General features: G+C 44.2%; 1 protein-coding gene across 2 annotated transcripts in view; it reads left to right on the top strand.

The window, feature by feature from the left end:
* The first annotated feature begins 517 nt into the window (after window positions 1-517).
* Window positions 518-20,753, top strand: part of jph2 (junctophilin 2) — a 40,007-nt gene continuing 19,771 nt past the window's right edge. Inside the window, exons 1-3 of one of the 2 annotated variants that reach the window (XM_083975292.1) lie at window positions 518-1,381; window positions 8,082-8,341; window positions 10,494-10,979. In XM_083975292.1, coding sequence (XP_083831418.1) covers window positions 1,003-1,381; window positions 8,082-8,341; window positions 10,494-10,979 — 1,125 coding nt within the window. In that variant the 5' untranslated portion in view covers window positions 518-1,002. Of the gene's footprint in view, window positions 1,382-8,081; window positions 8,342-10,493; window positions 11,054-20,753 lie in introns of both variants that reach the window. The other variant, XM_083975291.1, reaches the window with a different exon arrangement.

The raw sequence follows: 20,753 nt of genomic DNA, 5'->3' as shown, positions 1-20,753 counted from the left end.
CCATGTAAGACCCCCGGCTCCTCAAGACAACACAAGACAAAGACAAGACAAGAGAAGACAAGACAGAACCAATTGGATTTAAATAAAGAAATAAACCGGAAATTGGAACAAAGCGGAGAGGAGATCATTCACGAGAGAAACCGACAAATCCGAGGAGTTTATTATCAAGTAAAAACAAGAAAAAAAAAGTGTTTAAAAAGTATAAAAAAGTCAAGTTTCAGTGAAGTGGAGCTTCATGGACACGCTGATTAGACCTCTTCGAGACCAAGAAGTCCCAGAGCAGCAGCAGCAGCAGCAGCAGCGAGCCTCAGGCCAGTTGGTTGGACGTCAGCTGGAGGCAGCGGTGGACAGTCATGGAGTAAATTTACTTGAGTACTGTACTTAAGTACATATCCAGAGGATTTGTACTTTACTTGAGTATTAGATTTCTTTGGTACTTATTACTCTTACTTGAATACATTTCCAAGACAAATATTTTTACTTTTACTCGAGTTAATTTCTAAAATCCTGTTTGGACACAAGCTGTGTTTGTCAGAGAAGGAAACCCTAACCCCTAAAAGCAGCACATCAGTGCAGCTGCTTTCAAAGAGTTCATTCTCACTAACAAGAGTTAAAAGCTCCTTACATTCATTTAGAAACTATTAGAGTCATTCATTGATGTGAAGAATAAGACATTTACTCTTACTCTGACTTTGACTTAAAGTACATCTAAAAGCATGTACTTTTGGATATTTAAGTACCTTTAAAAGCAAGTACTTTTTTACTCTTACTTGAGTAACATGTGGACTGAGATACTTTTACTTGTAACGGAGTAAATTTTGACTAGTAGTATTTGTACTCTTACTCAAGTAGTGGGGTGGAGTACTCTGTCCATCTCTGGCTGAAGGTGAGGTCGGACTGACCGAGCTGCAGCCTTCACCCGGGTAACAACAACAACAACAGGAACTGGAACAGGAACAAGACCTTTTCTCTCTGAGGTGAGTCCGGTGGCCGTCCAGGAGCATGAGCGGCGGTCGCTTCGAGTTCGACGACGGGGGAGCGTACTGCGGCGGCTGGGAGGGGGGCAAGGCCCACGGCCATGGCATCTGCACGGGGCCCAAGGGCCAGGGAGAGTTCTCCGGCTCGTGGAACTACGGCTTCGAGGTGGTGGGCGTGTACACGTGGCCCAGCGGCAACACCTTCGAGGGCTACTGGTCCCAGGGCAAGCGCCACGGCCTGGGAGTGGAAACCAAAGGACACTGGATTTACAAAGGGGAGTGGACGCACGGCTTCAAGGGACGATACGGCATCAGGATCAGCGTCGGCAGCGGCGCCAAGTACGAAGGCACGTGGAACAACGGGCTGCAGGACGGATACGGGACGGAGACGTACGCTGATGGAGGTGAGGACAAAAGGACCGAGCAAATTGTTCCCATTGCCATAATCCCTATAGTATAGCAGTTGTAGGTTTGTTACCTTTAATTGTCGGTGCAAGCTATTTTTAGAACGGCGGAGCAGAGCCGTGAGCTGCTCAGAGCTACGCTACGGAGGCTCATTATGGGATTTCTTTGTTTCCCTCATCATCAAACTCATCAAATACACAATCCAACAACTCCACAACGCTCTGGTGGACAAGTTGTGAGCTGCACATTCACCACGCTATGAGATAATAACACAACGTTACCAGACAGAGTTGTTTTAGAGGGAAATTCATGCAAAACCACTGATGCAGCGTGGTGAATGTGCAGCTCACAACTTGTCCACCAGAGCGTTGTGGAGTTGTTGGATTGTGTATTTGATGAGTCTGATGAGGGAAACCAAGAAATCCCATAATGAGCCTCCGTAGTGTAGCTCTGAGCAGCTCACGGCTCTGCTCCGCCGTTCAAAAAATAGCTTGCACTGACAATTAAAGGTAACGAACCTACTGCTATGACTATAGGGATTATGGCAATGGGCCAATATGACAAAATGTTGAACTATCCCTTTAAAGTAACTAAAGCGCTTCACTTCACGTCACTTATAACACATGAATACTCATTAGTATGTAGTTTATGAACAGTTAGAAATGTTTTACTCATCATTGATAAATAATAAACTGCATACTAATGAGTATTCATGCGTTATAAATGAAAAATTCAGTATTTATTAAGGCTCAATAGTGTGTACTTATTATAATGTGTTACCATCACATGTTTTAAATCTAATTATTGTGATGACGTCATTAACCTGCTGCTGCTTGTTGCTTCTGTTCTGGCTCTGACTGAATATAAAATAACTTCGCCCATAGGAGAGTAAAAGTAGAGGCAGCACTCGAGTGAATTTACTCAGTTACTTTCCACCAGTGTAAAAAAAGAAAAGAAAAAGAAAAGTGGGTGTGTATTAAAATAGCAGCAGCAGCAGAGGAGGAATTATTTAGATCCTTTACCAAAATCCAAAAGATCCAAAATGTGTTAAAGTCAAAAGTATCAATGGATCATTATCATTGATAGATTCATGACCTTGAGCTCGTTTCAACTCTGACTCTGTTGGAAAGTTTAATCCATAAAAATACAAATATGCTTTTTTAATGTGTTCAGATGTTTATAATATAACATTACATAACATTAAAGAAGGGGAAGTACTTAGTTACTTCTACTCAGTGTAGCTCTGTATGAAGCTGCACTAGTACTGTGAATACTCTGTTACTTAAAGCACAAGTAAGCGATCCGGTCGTTTTGGCTAATGCTGCGTTCCAGGCAGGCTTTTGAAATCGTAAATTACAGCTTCAAGTCACAACTTACGACTTTGTAGCGTTCCAGGCAACCCACTCGTGTTTCTCCGACCTGTTTTACCTGTGAAAGTCACTATAACGGCCACTCGTAACTTCTGACCGGTGAACTCGTACCAGATCGAACTGGTACGAGTTCACAGGTCGGAAAAACACGAGTTACGGGCTGCCCTGAACGCACCATAACAGTCCTCGTCCCTACGTCACCACATTCAGGCGCATCCCTTGGCTGCACACACAGAGAGGACTGCCCCTTTATGCCGTTCTCTCTCCTCATTGGATAAAGGTTGTAGGATACAAGGAAAGTTTTCTCCTGGGCTCAGAGCAGAGTGACTGACAGACCCGTGTTTCAGACCAAACACTCTATAGAAGTGATTGCTGTCGGAAGATACAACTATTTAAGACTTAGATTAACACAAATATATCACTCACTTCTGCTTTAAGTAATCTCAGGCCCGTCTGCTGTAGGTAACAGCTCTGCTACTTGGTCTAAAAGTTCAAAAATACTGTTAGTAAAACGTAATGAAAGTAAAAGTACTAATTAGGCTGTGTACAAATGGTCTCCATTTAAGACTGATTGGTTATTTAATTAAACTAATTAACTTTGCGTACTGTAGGGTCATCTGTCTAATCTATTAGAAATATCTGCAGTAAAATCTGAATCTGAAATTAAATGTAGAGGATTAAAAGTACAAAGACAAAGAATAAAAACTGTCACAATACTCAATTGTCGGTTACAACGACTGTTAAACGACACCGACATCGACGTGTTTAGTGTAAACGTTGTAGTAATAATAACATTTGGAAAATATTTTATTGGTTTAACACATTTTTGAAGCTTTGGTTTTTTATTTTCAGTGTCAAAGTGATTCAAAAGCAAAAAGTAAATATTAGGCGGCAGAACATCACGTATGGGTTTTATATTATTATTTATTGTCTTATTGTGATATAATACTGACGGCTCACGTAGAGAGACTCATCATCGTACTGTAGCTGCTTTATAAACACTTTCATCTGCAAAACATGAAAATACTTTGTAAACTAAACATGATTCTGCAAAGAACCTGCAGTTTTCAGCTCAACTTTGTGCAGTGAAAACTTCAGTGTTTCCCTCAGAAATGCAGTGATTATGAAGATAAAGCAGCACGAAACTGAAATAAGAGTCCAGCAGACAGAAGAGTTGATCTTCTATATCTGTCCGTCCTGCAGCGAAGCGACACTAAATGCTGTGAAACGGTCCTGTAGCTGAGTGTTTATGTTGAGGACACATGAGCTTCATCCTCTCTGGATCCTCTGAGTCTCCCTGAGCTCCAGAGTTTTCACTCTGCAGAGGAAACGCCAGAAGTTGGACAAATGAAACCGATCGTGTTTGTACAATAGTGGTGGTTTCCCTCCGTAACAGCTGACTCATCATCATCATCGTCGTCGTCGTCGTCAGCTTGGAGCTCGGTCTGCTGCTGCTGCTGGTGGGGGGGGGAGGAGTGTTAGCAGCAGATGTCGAGCTGTAGTAATAATAGCCCTGAGCCCCATGCCCTGCTGGCCTCACGGGCCGAGGTCTGGCCGTCACCGCCGTCACACACACACACACACACACACACACAGGGCAGAATTTAGCCTGAGGCCAGAGTGAGAGTCTGAGACGAGGCAGTAATGGGACGGAGACTTGTCACACTAAAGATACCCACGGTCCTCTGGCAGGAACGAAGAGGAAGATTAGTTTTATATGGAGCCAACTATTCCCACTGCATCGCCTCAGTCTGCAGCTCCAAGGGCCGATATGCACACAATGTACCGTGATCTTAATTTAGCGTGTTCCCCTACACCAGTTGTTCTCAAACTGGGCTCCTTCACAGGATTCAAGGGAGTCCCCAACTTTAACCTCAATATTTTACCACTTTTTTCAAGAAATATTACTCTTTTTTTTCAAGAAATTTCTCTAAATTTATCCAAAAATTAATTTGAACGTACATAAAAAAGCAAAAACTAAAAAAGTAACGTTATACAGTCTTCAGAACAAATATTCAGGGGCGTTTCTAGACGCTCTGGACCACAAACATTAACTGTTAATGAATCCAAAAGTCCCAAACCATTGATGATTCAATTCTGCACCGAGCCAACCCAGTCTCATATAAAGACGTACCTTGGCTACGTTGGTCCAAAGTGCAAAAACATACAGGGTTTACAATAACCGCTCTTAAATTGTTAAATTAAATTAAAATTAAATTGACTGTTGCATTTTTTCTGACTATTTTTTCCTATTGTTTTGTGTGCAAGTCACATGACTCTTAAGTTTCCCGGCCGTGAGAACAAAAAACATCAAAAACATTTCTGTCATTTTTAGTGGAAAAATCAGTGTTTTGAGGTAGTTTCTGCTTACGTGACCCGCTCTGGAGAAATGAGTGGGAAGTCGCAACATTCTTTTTTTTGATCAGCTGATAATGTGGAAAACCAATAAAATATCCTCCAAGTTTTTTTTAGCTAATTTCAAAGAAATGACATTGGAAAACAATCTCCCAAAGTTTCATAGTCCAGATAATTGAGAAAAGGCACGAAAATGACGATTAAAGTTGACTTTAACCCTCTAAAGATGAGCACAACATGAAATAACTTCTGAACCATTTATGATAGATACGAGCTGTAAACTGCATCTGAATCGTGAGATTCTCCGCTTTCCGAGGGTCATTGAATGGTGCCTTTAGGACAACAAGGGACGGTATAGGGTCTGTGTAATCACGTGGTATAGGAACAGACGCTAAACTGAACATAGCATTGACGCGGCGCATGCACATGTTTTACAAAACATCAACAAAACATAATAACTTCTGAACCGTTTATGATGGAGACGAGCTGTAAACTTCATCTGAATCATTAGACTCTCTGCTTTCCGAGGGTCGTTGAATGGTGTCTCTATGACAACAAGGGACCATATAGGGTGCGTGTAATCACGTGTTGAGATAGTGAGGTATTCCTCCGCCGGCCTTTAAACACAATTTTCTCAGGTTTTCAATGTGAAAAATACAGTGAGAGACCATAATTCAAATGGCTATATCTTGAAAACCATTCAATGTATGACGGTATCATTTTAAAGATTATTTTTAATACTAAAATCTCAATTTAATTTGGGTCACTGTGACTCATTTTGCTGGATCAAGTCACATATATATTTTATTTTCATAATATTCGCTCAGTGAATGTACATAATCACTCTCTTGCTTGTTGTTGTGAAGACTTTTCAGATCTCGCCAGAATAATGCGAAACAGCAACGTTTCTGCTGTCGCTATAGGGTGGTAACATCTAGTTTGTGTCAGTTTAGGGATCCTTGATGTAAAAAAGGTTTGAGAACCGCTGCCCTACACACACAGAAATGATGTTGGTTTTTTATAGTTCATCCTCTGGGCACCATGAACATTAGAGACGACACACTTCACCATGACAGTTCTGTAAAGGTCAGAGGGTCAGTGAAGGCATCACCGAGTCATATTTAATCCATCAACGTAAGTAAGTAGGGAGGAGGTTGATGAGATGTATTTCAGTCGGGACCAAAGTGGAGGAGTGAACGACAGACAGGGACACATGTTAGCATGTTAGCATTTCTAAAAACAGCCTCTGGCCTCCAGTTGTTCAAAAGGTTTTAGAAATCTGGAATAAAGTTATCCAGTTTTTGAAATTGATTGATTGCCTTCATTGTCATTGAAAGGATTCAACGAAATGTATTCCCTTGTTTTTCCATCCAGGATCATTTAATCCATCTTTACTTTCACCCCAGTTGTTCAAAGCTCAGTTGGATTAGATCAGTCTGATTTCGTGCTTTGGATTCTTTGGGAAAGGCCAGAATTTTTCTCCACCAGTCCGTTATTTCTGGGCTATTTCTACGCAATCAATCGTTATTTCTTGACTATATTTCTCGACATTACTATGAAATTGACTGTTATTTCTAGACATTATGACGCAGTTAATTGTTATTTCTTGGCTATTTCTTGACATAATTTGTGGCCTGTAAATTAAAGGGTTACAGGATATTTTTCCATGTGTTTCAAATTCAATTTCAAACTTCTAATTTCATTTAATTCTCCAGTAGTCAGAATGAAGTTCTTAATTTGTGAATTTATCAAAAGTTAACTTTCTTTATCACTGTAATGATTTGTAATCAGGTGCACAATATAAATCAATAAATGTATATTTATTACAATATAAATACAGATTGAATTTAATTTAAATCACATGTTGTTCCTGAATCCATCAAACTGTTGGATCAGAATGATCCTGATGTTCTGGATCAAAGTTTTCCTGATCCGACTAAAAAGTTCTGAACAACATAGACGACCTGATCTGATCTGGTCTCAGGATCTGGTTTTACACTGCAAAAACTCAAAATCTTTCCAAGAATATTTGTCTTATTTCTTGTCAAAATGTCTAATTTCTAGTCAAAACTAATCTCTTTCCACTTAAAGCAGAAGTGAGTGATATATTTGTGTTAATATAAGTCTTAAATAGTTATATCTTCCGACAGCAATCACTTACATAGAGTGTTTGGACTGAAACACGGGTCTGTCAGTCACTCTGCTCTGCTCTGAGCCGAAGAGAAAACATTTATCGTATCCTACAGTTTTTATCCAATGAGGAGAGAGAACGGCATGCAGGGCTGTGTGTGCAGCCAAGGAACGCCGTGAATGTGGTGACGTAGCGTCGAGGACTGTTATGGTGCGTTCAAGGAAACTCGTACGAGTTCACCGGTCGGAAGTTACGAGTGGCCGTTATAGTGACTTTCACCGGTAAAACAGGTCGGAAAAACACGAGTGGGTTGCCTGAAACGCTACAAAGTCGTAAGTTGTGACTTGAAGCTGTAATTTACGATTTCAAAAGCCTGCCTGGAACGCAGCATTAGCGAAAACGACCGGACCACTCACTTCTGCTTTAAAATAAGACTCATCACTTAAAAATTAACTTTTTTTAAAGATAATTTTCACTTGTTTCAAACAAATTTTCAATTAAAATAAGTAGGAAAATCTGCCAGTGAAAGCAAGTTGTTTTGTGTTTGTAATAAGGAAGAAAAACTTGCTTCACTATCAGATTTTTCTTCTTGTTTCAAGTTAAAATCTGCTTGAAAGAAGTAAAAAGTGTCTAAAAACAAGCTGTTTTTTATGTGATGAGTCTTATTTTAAGTAGAATGAGATTTGTTTTGAAAAAAATTGACAAATATTCTTGGTCAGATTTAGAGTTTTTGCAGTGTAGTCGACACATTTTAGAGGTTTGGTCCGATCCATGATCCAGACTCTGGACTTTGTAAAAATGTAAAATAATTCCACTTAATTCCTGTTTTTCTGACATTTGCAGGAACCTTCCAGGGTCAGTTCACCGGTGGGATGCGCCATGGTTACGGCGTCCGTCAGAGCGTCCCCTATGGGATGGCGGCGGTGGTGCGCTCGCCGCTCCGTACCTCGCTGACCTCGCTGCGCAGCGAGCACAGCAACGGCACCGTGCTGCAGCAGGACGTCCCCGTCATCACCACCACCAACGCCGCCGGCGAGGAGACGCCCGTGGCCACGCCCACCCAGCTGGGCCCGTCCCGCGGCGGCTTCGCCCTCACGCTGCAGGTAGGGACGGGACCATTTACCATACTACACTGCAAAAACTCTAAATCTTTCCAAGAATATTTGTCTTGTTTCTAGTCAAAATGTAATTTCTAGTCAAAACAAATCTCATTATACGTAAAATCACATAAAAGGTAGCTTCTTTCTAGACACTTTTTACTTCTTTCAAGCATCTTTTTTACTTGAAATAAGTAGAAAAATCTGACAGTGGGGCAAGTTTTTCTTTCTTATTACAAGCACAAAAAACTTGCTTTCACTGGCAGATTTTTCTACTTATTTCAAGTGAAAATGTGTTTGAAACAAGTGAAAATGATCTAAAAACAAGTTCATTTTTAGGTGATGAGTCTTATTTTAAGTGGAAAGAGATTAGTTTTGACTAGTAATGAGACATTTTGACAAGAAATAAGACAAATATTCTTGGAAAGATTTTGAGTTTTTGCAGTGTATCGTCAATCGCGATGAAAAACACCCACAATTATATAATCGTGCAGAATTTTGAATATTTTGATAATCGCCATAATCCTGAATTTATTGTCCATTTTCCTCCTCCTGGCTAAACTCCCTGTGCATTGTGAGCTCAGATAATTTAGAGGTGAATATCACCGGCTAACGTTAGCTCACGTAGCTAAGTAAATTGATTTGCTTGTTGTGTTTTTGTTCTGATTTATTTTGTTTTGTATTTATACCTTTTATATTTGTCTACTGTATTTGTTTTTATGAGACCGAAATAAACATACTACTACTACTACTACTACTACTAAATGTCATGTGACGACGAGAGTCGAGTGAGTCGACCAGCTTGCTAATTAGCTGCTGCTAACATAAGCTCGCTAGCCAATATTGCCCCATTGTTTTCGTCACGGACAATGAGCTCACAAAATCACAGCTAATGTTACGGCCAGGCGAATCCCTCCTCTGTCGCTCACCCAGACATGTTTATCCTTGGAAAGTAGCAGAAAAAAAGAAAGAAAGCCAGCGACAGTGAGGGAGAGTCACGACTTCCTGTTTCTATCAAATTAAAAGCCCTAAAGCTTTTAATTCAGTCATGGCAGAGGCTGTAACTGTTACCCCGCTTCTAAAAGGGTTAAAGGGACAGTTCAACATTTAGTCAAATTGGCCCATTGCCATAGCAGTAGGTTCGTTACCTTTAATTGTCGGTGCAAGCTATTTTTAGAATGGCGGAGCAGAGCCGTGAGCTGCTCAGAGCTACGCTACGGAGGCTCATTATGGGATTTCTTGGTTTCCCTCATCAAACTCATCAAATACACAATCCAACAACTCCACAACGCTCTGGTGGACAAGTTGTGAGCTGCACATTCACCACGCTATGAGATAATAACACAACGAGCCGGTGCATATTCTCATTTGCCCAGGTCATAGTATTTCAAAGGAGGTTAAATCGAAAGCAACTGGACTTAGTTATTTGTCTAGGAAGACGTTTCACCTTCATCCAAGAGGCTTCATCAGTTCATGTAGCATCTGACCAGGCTGGGACTGGTCCAACTATCTGGTGTTTAACCTCTGGGGGGGGCGTTCACACCTGGGTCTCCACACTACACTAACTAAGTCCAGTTGCTTTCGATTTAACCTCCTTTGAAATAATAACACAACGTTACCAGACAGAGTTGTTTTAGAGGGAAATTCATGCAAAACCACTGATGCACGTTGCCTTCAGGGACAGTTTTTCATCATCAGTCTCTGTATTTGCCTCGAAAAACGGCTCTGTTTTGTAACGTTCCGTTATTATCTCATAGCGTGGTGAATGTGCAGGTCACAACTTTGTCCACGAAAGCGTTTTGGAGTTTTGGGATTTTGTGTTTGATGAGTTTGATGAGGGAAACCAAGAAATCCCATAATGAGCCTCCGTAGCGTAGCTCTGAGCAGCTCACGGCTCTGCTCCGCCGTTCTAAAAATAGCTTGCACCGACAATTAAAGGTAACAAACCTACTGCTATGACTATAGGGATTATGGCAATGGGCCAATTTGACAAAATGTTGAACTAACCCTGTAAGTCTGATGACTGGAAAGACAAACAAGACGTTGACAACCCGACCTCTTTACTATCGCGATAATATCGTCAATCGCAACTATTTTGGCCACAATAATCATCATCACATGAAATGTTCATATGGTCCCATCGTCTCTCACGCTGCAGGTGGACCCGGACGCGGTGAAGCCCAAGAAGAAGGGTCTGTTCCGCCGCGGCTCGCTGCTGGGGAAGCTGAAGAAGTCCGAGTCCAGCACCTCGCTGTCCAGCCAGAAGAGCAAGATCAGCTTCCTGCGCACCGAGTCGGCGCTCAGCTCCAACGCCAGCGACACCAACTCCACCATCAGCCTCGGCGGCGACGAGAGCCTGGCCGGCGCCGAGGACTTCCCCCCGGTCGAGGCCGACATCGACGCCACCACCACCGAGGTCTACATGGGCGAGTGGAAGAACGACAAGCGCTCCGGCTACGGCATCAGCGAGCGCTCCAGCGGGCTGAAGTACGAGGGCGAGTGGCTGAACAACCAGCGCCACGGCTACGGCTGCACCACCTTCGCCGAGGGGGGCAAAGAGGAGGGCAAGTACCTGAACAACATGCTGGTGAAGGCCGTGAAGAAGAGGGTCATCCAGCTGAAGGGAACCAAGATCAAGCAGAAGGTGGAGCGGGCGGTGGAGGGGGCGCAGCGGGCCGCCGCCATCGGGAAGCAGAAGGCCGAGATCGCCGCGTCCAGGTGAGACCACAGCAGCTTTAAAGGGATAGTTCAACATGCTGGCAACCAGTAGGTTCGTTACCTTTGATTGTCGGTGCAAGCTGTTTTTAGAACGGCGGAGCAGAACCGTGAGCTGCTCAGAGCTACGCTACAGAGGAGGCTCATTATGGGATTTCTTGGTTTCCCTCATCAAACTCATCAAATACACAATCCAACAACTCCACAACGCTCTGGTGGACAAGTTGTGAGCTGCACATTCACCACGCTATGAGATAATAACACAACGTTACCACACAGAGTTGTTTTAGAGGTAAATTCATGCAAAACCGCTGATGCACGTTGCCTTCAGGGACAGTTTTTCATCATCAGTCTCTGTATTTCCCTCTAAAACAACTCTGTGTGGTAACGTTGTGTTATTATCTCATAGCGTGGTGAATGTGCAGCTCACAACTTGTCCACCAGAGCGTTGTGGAGTTGTTGGATTGTGTGTTTGATGAGTTTGATGAGGGAAACCAAGAAATCCCATGTCCCATGTCTGTAACACCATCTATTGCACGTCTGTCCATCCTGGGTGAGGGATCCCTCCTCTGTCTCTCACCCTGAGGTTTCTCAGATTTTTCCCTGTTACTGTAAAAGGGTTTTCTATGGAGTTTTTCCTCAGTGGATGTGAGGGTCTAAGGACAGAGGATGTTGTTATGATGCCATGTAAAGCCCTTTGAGACAAACTGTTTGTAAAAATGGGCTATACAAATAAAATTGCCTTGCCTAGCTCTGAGCAGCTCACGGCTCTGCTCCGCCGTTCTAAAAACAGCTTGCACCGACAATTAAAGGTAACGAATCTACTGCTATGACTATAGGGATTATGGCAATGGGCCAGTTTGACAAAATGTTGAACTATCCCTTTAAACAGAGTCATGGGTCTGTCTCTGACAACATCTTTGGATATTTACATATAAACATTTTTATCCTGTTTCTCAACATTGCATAGCTGTTGAAATCTGGATTTTTCTTGACATGTAAAACTTAGGATAGATAGATAGATAGATAGATAGATAGATAGATAGATAGATAGATAGATAGATAGATAGATAGATAGATAGATAGATAGATAGATAGATAGATAGATAGATAGATAGATAGATAGATAGATAGATAGATAGATAGATAGATAGATAGATAGATAGATCCTTCTTGTGTCTGTGACCGTACAAGGTGCTGGTGTTTTCTGACCTGAGTTCAGTGTTTACAGCTCTGAGTCGTGATGAAGCACAGACGTCGTCCTGCAGACTGAAACCTAAACACTGAGCTGTGAGGAGAAGCACAGTGATGAGACCAATGTGCTGCTGTTCACTGTGTCACTCTCACACACACACACACACACACACACACACCAGTATTTACATACAGGAGGCGTTCAGGGACACGCCGGTCCAAACATACATCTTGATACAAACTCCTGAGTATAAAACACACGACACCAAAGTACAACAGAGTCAAAGGTTCAATGTCAGATTTCAGTCTTACACGTCAAATTCTGTCTGTCTTTATAAAACACGATGCATTTTATATATTAAACCACAGAAAAGCTCATTTTATTTATCCATTAGAGACATCTAGTGACAGATAAGAGTAAAAAGAAATAGTTTTAAAAGCATCAGATTTGTTCAAATGTACTTTTCGTATTCATGTCATTTGAACCATTTTTAAGTTTAAGTTTAAGTTTATTGTTGTCATAAACTTAAACTTAAACTTAAAGCAGAAGTAAGCGATATTTTTGTGTTACGTAATCTAAGTCTTAAATAGTTGTATCTTCCGACAGCAATCACTTCTATAGAGTGTTTGGTCTGAAACACGGGTCTGTTAGTCACTCTGCTCTGCTCTGAGCCCAGGAGAAAACTTTTCTCGTATCCTACAAGTTTTATCCAATGAGGAGAGAGAACGGCATAAAGGGGCAGTCCTCTCTGTGTGTGCAGCCAAGGGATGCGCCTGAATGTGGTGACGTAGGGACGAGGACCAATAGATCCATGACGAGGGCGGGGGCTGCTAACTCCATCGGCTGACAAGACGTTATGGTGCGTTCAAGGCAACTCGTAACTTGTGTTTTTCCGACCTGTGAAGTGGTACCAGTTCGATCTGGTACGAGTTCACGGGTCAGAAGTTACGAGTGGCCGTTATAGTGACTTTCACAGGTAAAACAGGTCGGAAAAACACGAGTGGGTTGCCTGGAACGCTACAAAGTCGTAAGTCGTGACTTGAAGCCGTAATTTACGGTTTCAAAAGCCTGCCTGGAACGCAGCATTAGCCAAAACGACCGGATCGCTTACTTAAAACTTAAAAATGGTTCAAATGACATGAATACGAAAAGTACAACCAAAGTCCGACTGAATGTCCCTGAAAATGTCAAATGGTTTGACCACAAAAGAATGATCAATATTAAATATCTGATCCACCTACAGTGGATTTAAGTGAACTCATACAAACAATATATTTCCTTCTGAAAACATTTAATTGAAATAGATTATTTGCTGTGTTACTATATTAAAAACACTGAGCAGGACTTTTACACACAAAAAAAAACTTTTCCTCTAAATAATGTGAAGAGTTGTGCCAAATTTGTCAAGAAACATAATGTTGCATTGTGAAAGCGAATTAACATTTATTCCACATTTGATTCCAGATTTATTTTCCTGTATGAAGTCAGATTTTTACACCAGTTGACATCGACCCACAAACACAACACTGAGTCAAACATTAGCAGCTAAAATGATGTAAAACAGTTCTTAAAAGTAGATATATTATCTGTATTATTAGGCAAGGCAAGGCATCTTTCATTATATAGTGCATTTCATACCAAGGCAACTCAATATGCTTTACTATTATTATTATTATTATTATTTATTGAAAAAAGTTCAAAAATGAGTTCATCAGAATCTTTTTTATTATTTATTTAGTCCTGTGACCCTGTGAGCTTTATTTTGAAGGAGCTAAACTCCACTGGACTGAAACTGTGTAAATAGAAGTTTAAACTAAAGATGCTGCAAGCACACAGATGCATCAGTGTTAATGATCATATTTTTTAGATAATATACTATATTTTCTTTTAGTGCAGTGTGTGTGTGTGTGTGTGTGTGTGTGTGTGTGTGTGTGTGTGTGTGTGTGTGTGTGTGTGTGACCTCTGACCTGCAGCAGCTACTGAATATTACACTGAGTTGTTATCTAAGCAGAGGAGACATGACACATCTGTTCCTGGCAGAGCTCAGCCGGGGGTAAAAATACAACCTGTGTGTGCGTGCAACCTGTGTGTGTGTCTCTGTGTGTGTCTCTGTGTGTGTGTGTGTGTGTGTGTGTGTGTGTGTGTGTGTGTGTGTATGTGTGTGTGAGGTCAGACCTGTCCGGTGTTTCCACACACACACACACACATACAGAGAGACAGACTGAGTGTGTGTGGACGTTGTTGTGCAGCGTGAACTGGACGAGGAGGAGGAACCAGTGTGGCAGCTCGGGGTGTAATTGACGCACACAGACACACAGACACACACACACACACACACACACACACACACACACACAGAGAGAGACACACACCCCGTGGTCACAGAGGAACCCTGACTAAATATGGACACACTCACTCTGCTGTATCACAATCACAGGGGAATGCAACAGCTGATTATCCTCCTCCCCCCTCTCCCCCTCTGCCCTGTCAGAGCCTCACACACACACACACACACACACACACACACACACACACACACACACACACACACACACACACACACACACACACACACACATTGTTGGACTTTTCCCTCTGTTCGTCTCTTTTCCAGTTTTAGCGGATCAGAGCGAGTCCTCTTCCTCCTGTAGCTTCAGCTGCTGCGTCGCCTCCGAACACACACACACACACACACACACACACACACTGTGAACACGCACACACACACACTGAACACACTGTGAACACACACTGTGAACACACACTGTGAACACACACACACACACACACAGAGATCGGGGTCCGTCTTGCGTCAGCACCGGTGTCAGATGGTTCCAGCTCAGATATAAATATGACACGGCTCCTCAGCCGGTCAGTGAGCGGCCTGGTGGGGATAAAGGGTTAGTTAGGGTGTATAAATGTAACACACCAACAGCTTCAGTTGTGCGTCTGCGTGTCACACACTTGTCGCTGCTGCAGCTGGACGAACATCTGTAGAAGAGTTCAGTCACTGATTCACAGAGAGAAAACACCAGAGAGGAGGAAACAGAACAGAACAGTTCAGATAGTTCAGTTTCATTTCTGTTTATTCCATTCATGGTTTTTATACATTACATGATTACACAACATAATTCAAATGGAAAGAAGAACAATGAAGAAAAATGATGATACCTGCCCCTTTCTATAGTTATACTTTATAGCTTAGATACCAAGCATTAAAGGGATAGTTCAACATTTTGTCAAATTGGCCCATTGCCATAATCCCTATAGTCATAGCAGTAGGTTTGTTACCTTTAATTGTCGGTGCAAGCTGTTTTTAGAACGGCGGAGCAGAGCCGTGAGCTGCTCAGAGCTACGCTACCGAGGCTCATTATGGGATTTCTTGGTTTCCCTCATCAAACTCATCAAATACACAATCCAACAACTCCACAACGCTCTGGTGGACAAGTTGTGAGCTGCACATTCACCACGCTATGAGATAATAACACAACGTTACCACACAGAGTTGTTTTAGAGGGAAATACAGAGACTGCTTGATGAAAAACTGTCCCTGAAGGCAACGTGCATCAGTGGTTTTGCATGAATTTCCCTCTAGGTAACGAACCTACTGCTATGACTATAGGGATTATGGCAATGGGCTAGTTTGACTAAATGTTGAACTATCCCTTTAAACTGACATTATTCTTGTACAACTTTTCAGTTCCTTGCTTTACAGTATGAATGCCAGAGTTTTACACCTGCAACAGAAAAAAACATTTGTTTGTTTAACGTTAGCCTTGCAAATGTCCAGTATGTTTAAAATGAAGCTTTAATCTGTTCTCCTCTGTCCTGTTCTTTGCTTTAAACATTATTTTTAAAGTCTGGACATCTACTAGAACGACACTTGATTAGAACAACAATCCTAAACAGAGTAAAAGTAGAAGTAGCCTATCAAAAGAGTATAATATATAGTATATAAGTGAAGCTGCTGCTGATGAGACGTGTGTGTGAAGCTGTTTGTGACGTGACCTCCCACCAATGCTGCAAATAATGAGGCTGCAATTAGCACTTAATGTATATGTGTGTGTGTGTGTGTATGTGTGTGTGTGTGTGTGTGTGATTCAATTACAGCACGAAACATTCAATCGTCTTTTTATAGAGGCTAAATCAGTCTCTCACATGCCTGAGTGACAGAGCATCAGCAGCTCCAGACCAGACACAGAACAGACGTTAGTTAGAGGAGTCTGTCCTGCAGAGAGAGGACAGAGAGGACAGAGAGACCGGAGAGACCGGAGAGCCGTTATGTGCTGCAGGTGGTTTCTCCTGAGTCTCCTGTCTCCTGAAGGACCCTGAAGGCATCACGAGTATTTAGGTCACAGTGTCAAATGTCACGTTTGGTTGCAGAGAAACAGTGAAGAGCAGCAGCAGCAGCTACAGAGACTCAGAGACGCTCTGCATTTATACAGTTTACACACGGAGTCGAATTATAATGCGTGTAAAGAAATCTACAGGTGCTTTTAATCAATATTTAATGTTTACACAAAGCTCCATACAGTATAAAGGTAGATGTTTGTGTTAAAGCTCCATACAGTATAAAGGTATATGTTTGTGTTAAAGCTCCATACAGTATAAAGGTAGATGTTTGTATTAAAGCTCCATACAGTATAAAGGTAGATGTTTGTATTAAAGCTCCATACAGTATAAAGGTAGATGTTTGTGTTAAAGGTCATACAGTATAAAGGTAGATGTTTGTATTAAAGCTCCATACAGTATAAAGGTAGATGTTTGTGTTAAAGCTCCATACAGTATAAAGGTAGATGTTTGTGTTAAGGCTCCATACAGTATAAAGGTAGATGTCCATGTGTAGTGTGATTATAAAGCAGCTCTAGGTTCTATATTAATACTGTGAAAGTATCAGAGAAATGCACACAGCCTGGATTCAGAAACTGAGGGCCCTAGTCTCGTAGACCGCGCGAAGTCTAACCTCAGCGCAGCTTCGCCGAGTCAACGGGGTGTGGTCCAGGTCCATTTCGCAAGATTGGTGGGCCGCGCAGTCAGACTTAGACCAGCGTAAACCCGCCCCTCGTCCCTCCCACCGGCGCAAACGGCAAAGAGGGAGGAGAGAGGGCGGGAGGGAGACAGGAGGAGGAGAGAAAGGCGTGGAGTGGGTTTGACACAGCCGAGTCAGATCTTCACCAATCAAATGAGCTCCTCTCCTCACCTTTAACTGCGCGGAGGGCGATGCGCGCTGCAAGTTTGTCATTTTATACTTGGACATGGACGGAGGAAACAGCGATGCCAGAGGCCGAACCTCTCCCCGGAGGAAACAGCTGTTTCCCCGGAGGTCCGAGCTCAGAGTGACCAACAATGAGTTTACTAATACAAATATCCTTAATCAGGTTTGATCTGATACACTGAGAACCCCTGCCCAATGAAAGAAACAACAACTAATAAACTAATAAAGAAACTCACATTTATTCAAACCCTGTGCAAGATGATGAGAGGTGTAATCACAACATAAACAAACACCATGCGTAACGGATGAAATCCGCGTAAAGGACGCTCTCTCTCTCTCTCTCTCTCTCTCTCTCTCTCTCTCTGTCCTCCTCTCTCTCTCTCTCTCTATCTGTCCTCCTCTCTCTCTCTCTCTCTCTTAATGAATTAATAAGTAAATAAATGAATAAATAAAGTGGATCATCACAAGGGCAGAGTGGTATCTCAACACAGCAGCGACATGCAGTCATCCACCCTCAGTCCTGCTTGGGACATCCACAGCTGCTTTTCAGTGCCAGTTCGTCCCTGCTGTGTTAATTCAGGTGGAGTTTCCATTACGCGTGCCACAGCCTTTGATCTCTGCTTTGATCTGACGTCAGATGTGACGGGACAATCTATATAGATATAAATTCACGTGTTGATTCCATTAGTTGCATTAAATAGTGGTTATTGTGGATATTTATTGCATTGAAATGTGTCTGAAACTGTGGAGATCTGCCTGTGAGGTCTTGGTGACGTGTGTGCACTGCAGGTCAGTCAGCCAAACTTCCACTGCACCTGCTGCGCTCCGCCCTGCGCTGAGACTAGACCTGGTTGGAGGTGGCGAGCTTTCAGCGCAACCTCGGCGAGACATTTTCGCACAAAACTTCCACTGCACCAAGCTGAATCTGTGACGCCTCCCCCTGCTGCGCGGCCACGCCTATCTCAGCACAGCGCAATCTACAAATCTCCCAATCTGACTTTGCGCTAGGCTGCGCTGGTCGAAACTTGCATTAGACCGGCTGCGCTACCTTGCGCCACCTGCGCTGCGCCAACAAACTAGGGCCCTGAGCCTTAAAACCAGCCATCAGGACTTCCTGTCACTTTGTGATGTCACAACTAAGCCCCGCCCCCTCACCACCTGGACCCACCATCCAACAACGACTTTGCAGGATTATGTTTCTCTGATTGTTTTACTCTGAAATCTACTCTGTTTTGATTGGATCGCTCAGAAACCCAGAGCTCATATTGATTATTATTATTATTATTATTATTATTATTATTATTATTATTATTATTATTATTATCCATCCATCCATCCATCCATTGTCCGCCGCTTATCCGAGTCCGGGTCGCGGGGGCAGCAGTCGGAGCAGGGATCCCCAGACTTCCCTCTCCCCGGACACTTCCTCCAGCTCTTCCGGGGGGACCCCAAGGCGTTCCCAGGCCAGCCGAGTGACGTAGTCACCCCAGCGTGTCCTGGGTCTTCCTCGGGGCCTCCTCCCGGTGGGACATGCCCGGAACACCTCACGAGGGAGGCGTCCAGGGGGCATCCTATACAGGTGCCCGAGCCACCTCAGCTGACTCCTCTCGATGTGGAGGAGCAGCGGCTCTACTCCGAGCTCCTCCCGGGTGGCAGAGCTCCTCACCCTATCTCTAAGGGAGCGCCCCGCCACCCTGCGGAGGAAACTCATTTCGGCCGCTTGTATCCGGGATCCTGTCCTTTCGGTCATGACCCAGAGTTCATGACCATAGGTGAGGGTGGGAACGTAGATCGACCGGTAAATCGAGAGCTTTGCCTTTCGGCTCAGCTCCTTCTTCACCACGACGGACCGATACAATGACCGCATTACTGCGGCCGCCGCACCGATCCGCCTGTCAATCTCGCGTTCCGTTCTCCCCTCACTCGTGAACAAGACCCCGAGATACTTAAACTCCTCCACCTGAGGCAGGAACTCTCCCCCGACCTGGAGGGTGCAAGCCACCTTTTTCCGGTCGAGAACCATGGCCTCGGACTTAGAGGTGCTGATTCTCATCCCAGCTGCTTCACACTCGGCTGCAAACCGCTCCAGTGCATGCTGAAGGTCCTGGCTCGAGGGAGCCAACAAGACCACATCATCCGCAAAAAGCAGAGATGAGATCAAGTGGCTCCCGAACCGTACCCCCTCCGGCACTTGGCTGCGCCTAGAAATTCTGTCCATAAAGATAATGAACAGAACCGGTGACAAAGGGCAGCCCTGCCGGAGTCCAACACGCACCGGGAACAGGTCTGACTTACTGCCGGCCATGCGAACCAAGCTCCTGCTCCGGTCATACAGGGACCGTACAGCCCTCAGCCCTCAGCCCCCATACTCTCGGAGCACCTCCCACAGGATGCCACGTGGGACACGGTCGAAAGCCTTCTCCAGATCCACAAAACACATGTGGACTGGTTGGGCAAACTCCCATGCGCCCTCGAGCACCCTGCGGAGGGTGTAGAGCTGGTCCAGCGTTCCACGGCCAGGGCGAAAACCGCATTGTTCCTCCTGAATCCGAGGTTCGACTATCGGCCGAATTCTCCTCTCCAGCACCCTGGAATAGACTTTCCCCGGGAGGCTGAGGAGTGTGATCCCCCGGTAGTTGGAACACACCCTCCGGTCCCCCTTTTTGAAGAGAGGGACCACCACCCCGGTCTGCCAGTCCAGAGGCACTGTCCCCGACTGCCACGCGATGCTGCAGAGGCGTGTCAGCCACGACAGCCCCGCAACATCCAGAGACTTGAGGTACTCAGGGCGGATCTCATCCACCCCCGGTGCCTTGCCACTGAGGAGCTTCCTGACTACCTCAGTGACTTCAGCTTGGGTGATGAATGAATCGACCTCTGAGTCCCCAGCCTCTGCTTCCTCGATGGAAGACGTGTCAGTGGGATTGAGGAGATCCTCGAAGTATTCCTTCCACCGCCCGACGATATCCCCAGTCGAGGTCAACAGCTCCCCTCCTCCACTGTAAACAGTGTTGGCGGAGCACTGCTTCCCCCTCCTGAGGCGCCGGATGGTTTGCCAGAATTTCCTCGAGGCCGACCGGTAGTCCTCCTCCATGGCCTCCCCGAACTTTTCCCAGACCCGAGTTTTTGCTTCCGCGACCGCCCGGGCCGCCGTCCGCTTGGCCTGCCGGTACCCGTCAGCTGCCTCGGGGGTCCCCCAAGCTAGCCAGGCTCGGTAGGACTCCTTCTTCAGCTTGACGGCATCCCTTACTTCCGGGCTCCACCACCGGGTTCGGGGATTGCCGCCGCGACAG

The sequence above is a fragment of the Trachurus trachurus genome (assembly GCF_905171665.1).
Source record: "Trachurus trachurus genome assembly, chromosome: 7".
Taxonomy (NCBI): Eukaryota; Metazoa; Chordata; class Actinopteri; order Carangiformes; family Carangidae; genus Trachurus; species Trachurus trachurus.
The sequence above is the reverse complement of the archived record's forward strand: the minus strand, read 5'-3'. Positions and strand labels throughout refer to the sequence as shown.